This window comes from Neophocaena asiaeorientalis, unplaced genomic scaffold (genome assembly GCF_003031525.2).
Source record: "Neophocaena asiaeorientalis asiaeorientalis breed wild unplaced genomic scaffold, Neophocaena_asiaeorientalis_V1.1 scaffold129, whole genome shotgun sequence".
Classification (NCBI taxonomy): Eukaryota; Metazoa; Chordata; class Mammalia; order Artiodactyla; family Phocoenidae; genus Neophocaena; species Neophocaena asiaeorientalis.
In genome coordinates, this window is record NW_020172446.1 from 5422905 (window position 1) to 5436301 (window position 13397).

The 13397-nt window shown below is 55.3% G+C and overlaps 1 protein-coding gene across 2 annotated transcripts in view; it reads left to right on the forward strand.

The window, feature by feature from the left end:
• Positions 1-13397, forward strand: part of ABR (ABR activator of RhoGEF and GTPase) — a 175268-nt gene that overhangs the window by 82087 nt on the left and 79784 nt on the right. The window contains exon 2 of one of the 2 annotated variants that reach the window (XM_024735921.1): positions 829-1013. In XM_024735921.1, coding sequence (XP_024591689.1) covers positions 829-1013 — 185 coding nt within the window. Of the gene's footprint in view, positions 1-828; positions 1014-12831; positions 13047-13397 lie in introns of those variants that run through there. The other variant, XM_024735931.1, reaches the window with a different exon arrangement.

Sequence of the window (13397 nt, forward strand, 5' to 3'; positions counted from 1 at the left end):
TGATGAGGGCCTTTCTGAGATGCTGCCTTGCGCCCCCATGGACCCGGCCTGCGGTCCAGGAAGGGGGTGTCTGGGCGGGGGCTCTGGCCCCCGAGTGGTGCTGGCAGCGCCGATGGGGTTAACGGCAGCTTGACTTCCCTGTGGCTGTTTCTTCCTTCCTTTTCCCAAGGAATCCTACATTGAAATTACAGAAATAAGTTCCGGCTTTTGAGAAGTCTGCTCTGCAACCGCATCCCTGCCAGGTCCCGCCGTCTTCTCGCCCATGCTCTGCCAGCCTTGGGCTCTGACCTTTGCGGAGCCTTGTTCGAGGGGTGAGGGCTCCCTTGGGTGCCGTTCCTCAGCCCCCACCCCGAACCCTGCTCTGCCCCCCGATCCAGGGATGGGGCTCAGTGTACAAATGGTACCCAAAGAGGAGGGGCGCAGGAAGTGACATCGCTCGGCCCGCCCGCACCTCCTTATTCCCTATAAAAAGCAAAATGGTGACTCAGAGAGGAGAGTTGGAAGCGTCCTGCCGCCTGCTCCCACTGTTAATTTTTAGACTTGGAATTAGGCAGGAGGCAAAGGAAACAGCGGCTCGAAATACGCGACTGACATGCTATTAAGCCGGTGGCAACAGCGGAGCCACTCCCCGTCGACTCCCAGCGGCCCCTGAACCGCAGCGCCTGGTGCCTGCTGGCGCTCCGGGCCGCGCAGCCCTGCCCGGGCTGGGCGTGGATGGTGCGGCCCTGGGCATGGCAGCTGGGGACCGCCGCTGGCGCCCATTGCGCTACCAGTCCCTGGCAGCCCTCGTGGAGGACTCTCAGTGGCCTTTCTTGTTCCTTGTCTCAGACTTCAGCTACGGGGCAGACGACTACGACGGAGAGGGGAATGAAGAGCAGAAGGGGCCCCCGGAGGGCTCGGAGACCATGCCGTACATCGATGAGTCGCCCACCATGTCGCCCCAGCTCAGTGCCCGGAACCAGGGTGGCGGGGACAGCATCTCCCCCACCCCACCTGAGGGGCTGGCACCTGGGGTAGGTACACCTGCTTTTCCTTCTGGGTTTGGGAAGAGGGGGCTTTTGGGGAGGGGGGTAGGCAGGCATGGGTGTCGTGGGCCACGCTCTGCTTGGAGCGCTACTGGGGTGCAGGACTCGGGAAATTTGGGCTTGCTCTTGGTGCCCTCATCATCTCATTCCGGTCCTGGGCCTCTCAGATTAGCCCCCGCCCCCCACCTGCTGCTCTCTCTGCCACTGCTGCACCTACCCCTGCCTCTTCTACCAGCCATCTGCTCCCCCTGCCTGCTGGACACCTCACTTCCTCTTTCAGCTTTCTCTCTCAGTTCTTCTCTAGCAGGATGGGACCTTGTGGGAGGGAACAGGCTCTCCTCTCTGGGCCCGGGCTGGGCAGTGGCTGCATATGTGAGTTGTGGGCTATAAATGCCCAGGTCCCAGCTCAGCAAACCAAGGCTGGCCTCGGCGCCGCCAGTGGGGGGACCCAGGGCCCCGTGCAGCCCTCTGTTGACTCTGGAAGGGAATGAGCCGTAATGGTGTCCACCTCTCCTCTTGTCCACCGATGAGAGCTCTGCTCCAAAGAGAAGCATTTTACAAGCAATATTGAGGATGTGCTCTGAGACAGGCGGAGGGATAGAGATGCGAGGAGGTTTGCAATCCTTGTAATTAATGCTGTTCCTGGGCCCAGAGACCAGCTCTGTCTGTGCTCAGCTTGTGCGAGTGTGTCTGAGACACAAGAGCAAGTGAGACAGAGGGATTCCTGGGGACTATTTTTCAGAAATTGGGAACAATCAAATTTCTTCTTGGGTGGGGGGCGGGGGGGGCTTGGATTGCTTGGTCCTGCTTGGTAGGGGGCTTGTCCAGGTGTGTTTTGTAGAGGGGTCCCCTTTCTTCCCTCTAATACCCTCGAGGAGCAGTCACTGGGTTGCTGCGAGTTACTTGTTTCCCTCCTGCAGGGCCCAGCATACCCCCACTCCAGCCAGGGGGCTGCCTGGACCCTACCATTTCTTGCGAACCCCCTGCTTCCTTCCCTCCCAGCCTCCTCGGCCACCCTCCACTCCTGCGTAGAGCTCTCACCCCCTCTTCACACAGCCGGGTGGCTGTTATAGCCTTTGGCAACAAGGGCCTTGGCAACCGGCTTCCCACTTGGGGGAAGCCACATTGTTGCCATGGCAACAGAAGCCTAGGCAGAGCTTATCAGCTGCCAGGCAGTGCAAGTTTGGGAAGGGATGGTGGGGGCAGGTGGGAGGTGGAAGTGATGGACAAGGGCGTCGATCAGGTTCAGGCCCCCCACAGCTGACATTCTGGGGTATTGTCCAGTCGTCCTAAGGAAGGGTGGCAGGTGAGAGACAGCCATCTTGGACCTGCGGGGCAGGATTCTTGCTACTGATGGAGGAGAGGGTGCTCTGGGACCTGAACTGACTCTAACCAGGGGAAGCAAAGTGACAGCTCTTGCTTCCCGTCTCTGCCTTTAGGTCTCTGACCACAACAGGGCTTAGAGACATCCCCCTCCCATCCCAGAGACTCAGCTATTACCCCTGTGAGCTGGTGCAGAAAGAGTCACTGTAGGACTCAACACAGCACCAGGAATCCTGGCTGAGAGTTGAGAACGTGTGGCCAGATTAGAGCCACTTGCTGAAGAGAAAAGCCATTTATTTCCCTTTCTCCTCTGCCTTCCTCCTTGCTTCCTGTCCTGTCTCCTTCCCTCATCACATGACCACCTTGCTGGAGTGCTTTTCCATCGACTTTTAGATTCCCTGGTGAAAGGTACTCAGGTGCTTTCTCTAGTGAAACGGGTCACAGGCATAACAGGGAGATGCCCCCACCTGGAGCTCTGAGGCTTCGGGGCAGGGACTTCCTTTACTACGATGCTGCCCATTTTGCTTGGTGACTCACAAGGGAAGAGCTTGGTTTGAGGACTTTGAAATCCAAGAGATGCTACAGTGACAACTGGCCAAAGTGCTTGCGAACCCCAGGATTAATTTTTGCACCATTGGCTAGAAATTATACACGGTAGGGGTGGGGAGCATTAATCCAATTTGGGGATCCTAGCAAAGATTCCAGCCCAGTGTACCCACTGCCTGCCTACCTTCCCTCCTGAGTTGCATTTCTGCCCTCTCTGCTGTGTCACTGGCCCCATCTAGTGGACTCAGCAAGTATTGCTGTGTACATTGGGGTGCTGGAGAGAGTTGACACACCTCTTCCGGAGTACTTGAGGGCTGTTTCAGTTTTTTTTAAAAAAAAAAAAAAAAGGAAAGAAAAAGAAAGCCAAGGTTTCTGCTACTTGGCTCTGCTCATTTGACCAGGCAGGTCCCCTCCCTGCCAGGCTTCCTGTTGGGGCGTTGGGAACCAAGGGGACTTTTGGACCAAATCAGATGATTGTTCTAGATATTCAGATATCTACCCTCTGGCAGCCGGACATTCCACACCCAAATGTGCATACAACTTGTTCCTGGAAGCCCAAGGTTTGGTCTTTATATTAGGGTTCTCCAGAGAAACAGAACCATTAGGATACAGAGAGAGAAGGATTGATTTATTATAAGGAATTGTCTCACTAGGTTATGGAGGCTGAAAGGTCCCAAGATCTGCAGTCAGCAAGCTAGAGACCTGGGAGAACTGACAGTATAGTTAGTTCCAGACTGAGTCCAAAGGCTGGAGAATCAGGAGAGTTGATGGTGTAAGCTCTAGTCCGTATTGAGTCCAAAGGCAGAAGAAGACCTATGTCCCAGCTCAAAGACAGGCAGAGAGAGTGAATTCTCCCTTATTTGGCCTTTTTGTTCTATCCAGACCTTCAACTGATTAGATGAGGCCCACCCACATTGGGAAGGCAACCTGCTTTACTCAGTCAACTGATTCAAGTGTTAATCTCATCCAGAAACACCCTCACAGACACACCCAGAATAACGTGTGGCCAAACGTCTAGGTATCTGTGGCCCCGTCAGGTTGATGCATAAAACTAGCCCTCACAGTCTTACTCTCCCAGCAGCTCGGAGAACATGCTCAGGGACATGAGCTTTGCATAGATGAACATGTTCTGCTCTCTAGCTGTGGGACTCTGGATCAGTGTCATAACTCCTCTGAGCCTCAGTTTCCTCATCTCTAAATAGGACTAACCACCTGAAGGGTTGTTGAGAGGACGGACTGGGATAGCTCAGGTGAGGCCTGCAGCACTGGGCCTGGCTCACTGTGGGTCCTCAGTCCTTGGCGCCCAGGGCCCACGAGACTCTCCTCACCAGCCATTAGAGGGGTGGGGAGCCCAGAGCACTGCGAGGACCTGGTCTAATGAAATATTTGCTGGACAACAACTGAATCTGCTTTTGCAACCTCCTTTCTGGGGTCAAATCTGTCCTCCCAGGCGTGGTAGCCCAGGTGAAGCCGGGTCTCCGGTGTTACAGGACAAATGCTCTTCACTCCCCAGAACGCCCTGCAGCCTCACTCTGCTCTCGCCTTAGATGTGCCCCTGTGTGCAGCCCAGCGAGGTATCAGGGTGAAAGCCCCGCCCTGCAGACCCTCACTCTCCCCAAGCCCAGGCTGAGTACAGCTCCCTCCGGTGGCTCAGTTCAGCAGAGAGGGCCTGCTTTCACCCTGGGAAGGACGGGCGGGACTCTCCATCTCACTGACAAGCGGGGCACATGTTCCCCTGCCAGGACCATGGTCATTCAGAAAAGCGTGTGCCCCACAAGCCATGGACTCCTCTGACACCCCTCTCGGGAGGCACCATGAAAAGGGGCCACAAGGCAGAGAGAAGATCTGGTTGTTGTCTCAGTGCCACCACTTCCTAGCTGTGTGACCTGAGGGATTTCACTCATCTGAGCTCCAGTTCGCTCACCTGTAAAGTGAATGTACTGAGAATTTCCTCCCTCCTGACCTCACACAGCTGTCGGGAGGCTTCTATGAGATGCTGCCAGTAAAGTCTGTACATGTTAGTACTGCACCAACCGCTGAATTTAGGAGTTTAGACTCCAGACGGCAGGATAATTTAAAGATAGGTGGGGGAGAGTTGAGATGATCACCGTTGTCATCCTCATCTTCCCCCCTCCCCCGCACAACCCCCCCTTCCTCACAGCTACTTAGACTCACCTTGAGCCTTTTACATGGGGAGCCAGAGATATGCTTAAACTTGGTCTTTCTTTTATTCTTTTTTTTTGGGCCGTGCCTGCATGTGGGGATTGAGAATCCCCTGACCAGGGATTGAACCCGTGCCCGTTGCATTGGAAGAGCAGAGTCTTAACCACTGGACCGTCAGGAAATCCCTAAACTTGTATCTTTCTGACGCTGGAGTCTGTGTGGTGCTCCCAGGTCCCCTCAGATACCACCTCCCTTGTGAAGGTTTACCAGCCTGTGGCTGAGCCCTCCGCTGTCTGGGGACCGTGCACAGTTACTTGTGGGGCACGTCTGCCCTGCGAGATCCGGAGCCCTGATCCCCGATCATCTCCGGGACCCCCATCAGCAGCTCCCGGGCACCTAGGGGTATTCACCCGGCGTTTATGGAATTGAATCAAGTAGCACTGGGTTGGCCAGGGAGCAGGGAGGCAGGGCAGATACAGTCTCAGGGGATGAAGCTAGGACGAACTGCTGCCCCCTCTTCCCTTCCTGGTCCCTTCTGAAGCCTTGGGGTTTGGGATCTGAGGTTGCAGGACAAGGAGGTCGCTTCTAAGTGAAAGGAGAAGCCACGTGGCAAGCCGGAAACATCTGAGATGGTGTCCCAGTCTGCTCTCTTTGGATGGCGTTCGAGGCCTGGGCTGGGTGGGTTGGCGGCTGCCCTTTATCTTTACGCCTCCCAGGAGTTTCCAGATGCAGGTAAAACCAGAGACATCTCTCCTCAGGTTGCCGACCTCCTGCCTCAGCAGCCTTGCTCCCCATTGCCCCCTTTCTGGATCTTGGTCCCCACTCCAAAGAGGAGGAGCTTGCCTGGCTCCCCCTACGTGCCAGGTGCTGTGCCAGGTGCCCACGGGCTTCATCGCCACCTATCCCTGCAACCACTGGGAGAGCCCCCCATTTTGTAGATGAAGGAGCTATGGCTCAGGGGGTTCCTTGGCTTGTGTGAGTTGAGGGGGGTGTGAATAGGAAGTAGGGAGACAGTGCCCTGGTTGTGGTCCTCAGCCTCTCCATGGCTGGTGCTCCCTGGCCTTTTTGGCTCATCGCCCCCCTTTCACACATGGCTGGGATCTGGGCTTCCCTGACTGACCACACGCAGCCGACCTGGAGCATCCCGTAGTGCTCACAGCCTGTCTGGGATCTCCCTCTCCCTGCTACTGTGCTGTGTGTTTCACATCAGCCAGTAAGGCGGCTTCCAAAGCAACATGTATTCGGTGAAGGTTTGCTCATCTCCTGCAGGTCCCAGGGACAGTGGATAGGAGAGTGAGCCAGACCCATTCTCTGTCCTTGAGGTTCGGGAGTCTTTGCGTGTGGGGCAGGGAGGCCAACCGACCCGCCTAATCGCACCAAGAGGTGTGAAATTGCCCCTGAGAACGCCTTCAGTTTGAGACGTTTGGCCACACAGGTGAGCCGCCAGGGGGCAGAGGCTGGATGTCCCCCTGGACTCTGGGTTCTGCCAGGGTGCAGAAGGGCAGGAAGCATCCCAGCAGCAGGCTGACTCTTACCCACGGACTCTCTTTTCTATCCTCCTCACCTAGTTCCTCCACAAGTGGGTGCTAGCACTTTCTTTCCACGATGATGCTTTGATGATGCCCTTGTGGACCTTCCTCCCACAGGGTTATGGGCTGGTTGCTTCTATCTGGAAAGCCACACAGACCCCCCAACCCTCCTGCCTGTGTGGCAGAAAGAAGAAGAGAAAGATGAGAAACGCTTCCATAGCACTTACTAAATGCCAGGCACTGTTGTAGCACTTAATAAATACTAACTCATTTAGTCCTCACCACACCTTGGGAAGTAGGCACCGTTACTGCCCCATTTTACAGATGTGAAAACTAAGGTGCAAAGAGGTGACATAACCCACCTGAGGTCCCACAGCTGGTCAGTGTTGGGTGCTCACCACCGCTGTTCTCTGCCACCTCCCCAAAACAGGAACCTCAGTGCCCTCGCCTTATGTTTTTCTGGCTCTGTGATTTTGGATAACCTGTAGAGTCTTGGTCCCCTCAGCTGTAAATAAGGATAAATACCTCCTATCTGGAAGGGCTGCTGGGAGGACTGAGTGACACAGTGCCCCTGGCACTGGCCCCTGGGGTCAGTTCTCATTGGCCCAGGGTCTGCTGAGCTCCAGAAAATCTGGAGGTGGGACTTGAGCTCCTACCAAGGAAGTTGGAAGGGCTAGGGATAGGCAGAGAGGAGGGAGAGGGGGCTCCAAGCCAGGTCAAGGCCTGGAGGTGAGAATGCACCTGGCCCTTTCATGGGACACCAAACAGCAGAAGTTGTTGTCAACAGTTAGATCAGTTGAGCCATCAGCAAGGGCCCCACTGCCCTTCTTAGGGCTGACTTGGTGGCTTCCTGCTGGGTACAGAGTGAGCAGTGTTTTAGAAACAGTAATCTGATGTCAGCAGGAGGGATGCACTGAAACACTGTCTGGTCACTCCCTGTAAAATTCTTCAATGCCTGCCCGTAGCAATGCTGTCAAGGCTGTGCCTGACCTGACCACTTGACCTCTGCCTACCTCTGCAGGCTCATGACAACCCCCCAGCTAGACTGTGAGCTCTGCCATGGAGCTTTGTCACTTTTGTACCAAAATGTTTGCTCACTGCAAACTGTAGTGCCTAGAACTGCGCCTGGCACATAAGAGATGCCTAGTAAGTATTGGTTGAATGGATGAAGACTTGCCACCCAGACTGAACTCATTTCATTATGCCTCATGCTGTCCTGTCTGCCCCTGAGTCCCCCTGGCATGGCTAATCCCTGTTCATTTTCCGGTAGGAGTTTTTTTGTTTTGTTTTGTTTTTTGCGGTACGCGGGCCTCTCACTGTTGTGGCCTCTCCCGTTGCGTTGCGGAGCACAGGCTCCGGACGCGCAGGCTCAGCGGCCATGGCTCACGGGCCCAGCCGCTCCGCGGCATGTGGGATCTTCCCAGACCGGGGCACGAACCCGTGTCCCCTGCGTCGGCAGGCGGACTCTCAACCACTGCGCCACCAGGGAAGCCCCAGGTAGGAGTTTTAATGTCACCTCCTCTGGAGAACCTTCTGTGACTCTCTACTTGCCCAATTATAGCACTTACCACACTTCTTTTTTTAATTTCTTTATTTTTCCTGATTACATCACTGAAAATTCTAACTTTACAGAAACATATAATATGGAAAGTGAAAGTCTCCTTAAGTCTCATCCTACAGAGAGAATGTCTGTTAAGAGACATCTTCTTTTTCCATGTGAGATATTACATATATATATATATATATATATATATACACATATATGTAAAAAGTACGTTTTTCTCTGTGTATATATTATATATATACACTTTTTTAAAAAGTGGGATCATACTATTAATACTGTTATGAAATTTTCTCTGGTTATTTAATAAGTCTTGGACATCTTGCATATCAGTAATTAAAGACCAACTCATTCTCCTTCATGACCGTATGCAGTGTTTCTTTTAATGGTTGTACCATAATTCACTTAGCCAGTCCTCTTCTGTTAGACATTTGGGCTGTTTCCAGTCTTTCACCGGTGTAACCATCATTGCAGTGAACATCTTTGTACAAAGATCTTTGAGTCCTTGTAGAAATGTTTTTGCAGAAAAATTCCTTAAAGTGGAGGTGCTGAGTCAGAGGGTGAGAACATATTAGATCACAATAGCTTTTTCCACGTTATTCTTTCTGGAAGAGTTGTGCCTTAGCCCCAGAGTTCTGAGATCGTGCCCTTCCCCTGGCCCTGCCTTGGCTCACGGTGGTCAGTCTGTCCCCGAGACCATCAGCCCCCACGGAGGTAGAGACAAAGCGTCCCACTTGTGGCTGTGTCCTGGATGCTAGCACAGCACCTGGTGCATGGTGGGCAATTGAATAGGTACTTGTTGATGGAGTGGGTAAGGGAATGAGGGGATGGAGAATGAGTGTGAGAGAAGGCTGTTGGGTTTGGGGAGAGTAAACTGTTGGTGGCTTGGAAAGCGTGGATTTGGTGGGTGTCTGAAATCTCAGTCTGTGCCCCTTGTTCATGGGGGCGTGGTTCCCGCCCACTTCTCCAAGTTCATCACCTGCCCCTTTTCTGTCCTCCAGCTGTGCTTCCTGGGGTTCCTTACAAAACGTTTTCCTCCCTTTGCCTGGAAACGCTTCCCCTTTTTAAGATACTGCTCAGAAGCCACGCTTCTGTGGAGCTTTACCTCTCAGGCAGGGTTAGTGCCTTTGTCCTGTGTTCCCACTGTGTTGACCAGTGGGAACACTGCCTCATTTGTTTATATGTCTGGGTTGAGAGCATTCTAATGGCAAGGCCTGTGTCTCCCAGGTCTGTGTATTTGTAATGTCAGGCCTTCTCTGGGTTGAATGAACAGATAGATGGACAGGCAAGATCAGAAGTCAAAGTGGAATATTATTGCGGTTATGTAGGTGTGAGATTCTACAAACCTTGGTTGGGGTGGCAGCTTTGGAAAAGGAAGAGAAGGAAGAACCAAGGGGACTTGGTGAAAAGGATGTGGGGCCTGAGGGAAGGAAGAGTCACAAGATGGCGGCCCCGCCACAGAAGTGGAGAAGCCAGAAGGGGAAGCCGGTTTAGGGAGGGGGAAGGGTCGTTTGGTCTGGAGATGTGGAGCTGAGGGGCTGCTCATGGGACTTCCAAGTGAGGAGAACCAGCTGACAGCACAGATGTCACACTCCAGCAGAGCAAGATGTTGGAGCTGCAGATGGTGACGGGCTGCCGTTGGCCTAGCAGTGAGAAGGGATGAGTTCTCCAAGGATAGAGAGCAGAGGGCTGCGGCCTGGTCCGAATGGGTGACTCCACACTTACAGGAGGCAGGAAGAAGAAGGGCCAGCCGGAACCAGAGCGATCAGAGGCAGCATCAGCATGGCCACAGAAGCTGAGGGATTTAAGAGCATCCAGACTGCAGAGGCTGAGGAGTAGAGAAGGAGGCCTCTGACTTCGGAATAAGGTAGTTTAGAGGCCTTTGGAGCAGCTGCTTCTCTGGAGAGGAGGGTCTGGAGCCAGGCCAAAGCTGGCAGAGTTGTAGAGGACACAGGGAGGAAGCTCGTGTCCAGGGCATTGGTAGGGGAAAGGGAGGAAGCACCACTGGGACTTGTGAGTCACTTCCCTCCAGGGGCAGAACTGAGTGGAGTCTGTGTGCCCAGTGGAGATGGAAGGGCATTCAAATTACTCACTGGAGTTTCCAGCCAACCCGGGTGGGGTGGAGTGGAGATGCCTTGGATGTTCAGGGAGCAGCTTCTGAGAGGTTTCAGGGTTTGGAAGAAGTGGGTGTCGACACTGCCATGCTAGGTAGGGGCATGGGGAGTGGAGACAGGGGTACTCTCGGAGACTCCCGAGGGCCCCTCATGTTCTTTTGGGCGGGGGAAGGGACACCGTGCCGGGGGGCGGGGGTGTCCCTTGGGCTGTTAGGCCCTTCTCCCATTACACCTGCTTGTCCGACCGGAGCGGGCAGCCCATGCCGTGCACTCGGAGCCTTCAGGATGGGAGATAGACTGGCACAGAGCCCCGGGCTGGCACACTTGTGCCCTGGGGAATGCCAGGCCTGGTTTTTCCCAAGCGCTGGGAGCAGCCTCACCCGCCCAAACCAAATGAGGAATTGTGGCTGAGAGGGCCCTTCAGATCTACCCCGGCTATTTATAACCCAGCCCAGGCGGGGACAGGGAAGAACCAGGGATGAGGGAGAGGGCGGGTGTGGGGTGGGTTGTGCCTCTGGGGAGCCCCATCAGCCCTGAGGCCCCAGAGAACCTACCCCAAATCCCTTGGTCTGCATTTCAGCTATGGTGACAGGGAGAAACCTTTTACTGGTGAGGACAGCTCTAATAGAATGGCAGGAGCCCCACCTAGAACTCAGAACTTCCGCAGACTTTTTTGGGGAGTTGGGATAAGGAACCATGTCCATTCTTCTCCTTTTTCCCTCCTCGCTCTTCCTCAACCCTCCACCCAGCTTGGAGGCTCAGCCAAGGGCCCTGTTCTCAGCTGAGATGCCCAGTGGGAAGGAGAGGTGATGACCCCAGGTGGGCCTAGGATGGCGCGCTGTTAACCCCCCCTTTGGAATGCATTTCCAAACGAGCTCCAAAGAGTTGGACTCTTCCCCCTGTGGCCATACAGTTGCCACCTGACAGGGGATGTGCCGTGTGCATAAGGAGGCCGGTGGTAGACACACGAGGCATTAATGGACAACTCAGACACTGTATCATTAAGAACCACACTGGCTGGTCTGGCAACTGTGTACTGGGAGAGACACTTGTGAGCTAGAAGCATCAGGAAGATTTTGAGGAAATCCCTGACTAGAGACATGGTTTGGGGGCTGGTGGGAGATTGAGGGGATTGGCGTGAGTGGGGCTGGAGCTTCAGGGCTCAATACTCAGAATCCGGAGTTTTCACTTGATCTGTCTGGCTGGTGGCATATATTATACAGGTTTATAAAGATAAGTAGTGGGCTGGTCGTGTGTGAAGCTGAATTTGATTCCAAGATGCCAGGTCCAGTGATAAAATGGGACAGAGGTGATATTCAAGGAACAACCCCCCCCCCCCCCACACACACCTCCCAACCTTCCCTCAAAGAAACACAACCAACTGCAAGAAGGCAGCAACCTTGTCTGTGGGCCTGATTCAGTGCACAGATGTGTTTCATTGAGACTGCATCTTGTTTTGTTTTTTAAATATAATTTATCTGCCATCATTTTTAAATTGAGAGCTATTACCTAACAATCCGGATTCCAGCTTCTCTTGAACAATCCAAGATGGGGCAACCTTGAGCCTGCACTGCCCCTGGCTGCCGGCAGCTGGAGCTGAGTGACAGTTTCTTCAGTTCACCTGGTCCCTACCTGGCTCATTTCACTAACTAATCTTACCTGCACCCTCTTGGGTGCTGGAGTTGGCACCCTTTGCCCTAGGTGTTGTGAAAGAGCTTTTCCCAGCTGCTGCCCTTAAACTCCACCCCCATGAGAGTAGATGGATTACATCTCTGGATGGGGCTAGGGGACCAGAGTTTAGCTTGTGTAACCATGGAAGAAGCCAGGGGAAGCAGGCTGGGGGTGGGCAGGGCTGGCGTGCTCCTGGTCCTGGGTTAAGTGTACCCTCCCCTGTGGGGCTGCTTCTACTGGGCCCAGGCCCCTCTTGAGGGAAAAGAGCTCTGAGGAGGTGTGGCACCTCCGGCTGCCCGAGGCGGCCCAGCTGCAGCCCCTGGCTGGCACTTGTGCTTTCGTGGCGAGGCAGGTCAGGCCTCCTTCGCACAAAGCCTTGTTCCCTCAGCCACGGTGGCGATGGAAAGAAACTATGGTTTCTCACCAGGGCTTGGCCTCCCTTCCTCAAAGCTGTCAGAGCCTGAGGCGGAAATGAGAAGGGGCTTGTAGGCATCCCAAGGTGACACCGAGGTTGGCCCGGAGGCCCGCGAGGCTGTGCGGGCAGCTGCTCGTCCGCTCCGCCCCCGCCTGCCCGCGGGGCCGGTGAGGGGCTGTAAATAAAGCCTGTCTCTGGGAAGCGGACCTCCCCCTGCGCCCGGCCCGGCTGCGGCCTCGTCGCCCCTCCTCCGCGCTCCCGAAGCCTCCGCCAGCCGGCTGGCCCGGCGACCGCAGAGAGGGAACGGCTCCACCTCACCCGTCGAGTCGTGCATTTCCTGTGTCTTGAGAGCGAACGCGAACCTCCGCGTCCAGGAGGGCGGGATCTGTGGGGCCGGCGGCAGCGGCGGCGGCGGCGGGGCGCCCGGCCGGGCTGGGAGCGGCGGCAGGGAGCGGGGCCCCGCCTGCCTGGAGAGACAGCCAGGGCTGCCGCTGCCGCTGCCGCTGCCGCTGCCGCTGCTGCTGGGACCCTGCTTCCTGTTTGCCCTCCGCGGCTCCCGCTGCCATGGAAGAGGAAGAGGAGGCGATAGGCTTTTTGGACAAGGTCCTGGAGGATGAAGATGTGTTTCTCCTGGAGGAGTGCGAGCTGGGAACCCCGACCAGCCCCGGCTCAGGGTCCCCATTCTTGGTGGCTGTGAAGGTGGGAATGTGACACGCCCTGGATGCTTGTCGGGGGAGGGGGCAGGGCTCGCAGCTCTGACTGCCGAAGTCTGTGCGGCAGAAATGGCTGATTTGTGCACAAACCTTGTGGCTGAGTGGAAGCACCTCAGCCTGAGAGGGGCTGGCGCCTGCCTGCCAAGGGATGCAAGGGGCTGTGCTCTGGGCACAGCTGTTCCTGGGGGAGAGGCGCAGTGCCCGCCGCCTCCCCCTGGACCAGTTGTCCTCAGGGGGAGTGGCTGCTGGCTTTCCCTAGGCCAGCTGTGCAGAGGGCTTTCTCTGGCAGTGACATGAGTCCCCTGGTGGGCACGCCAGTGGTGTCAGCCTGCTGCCC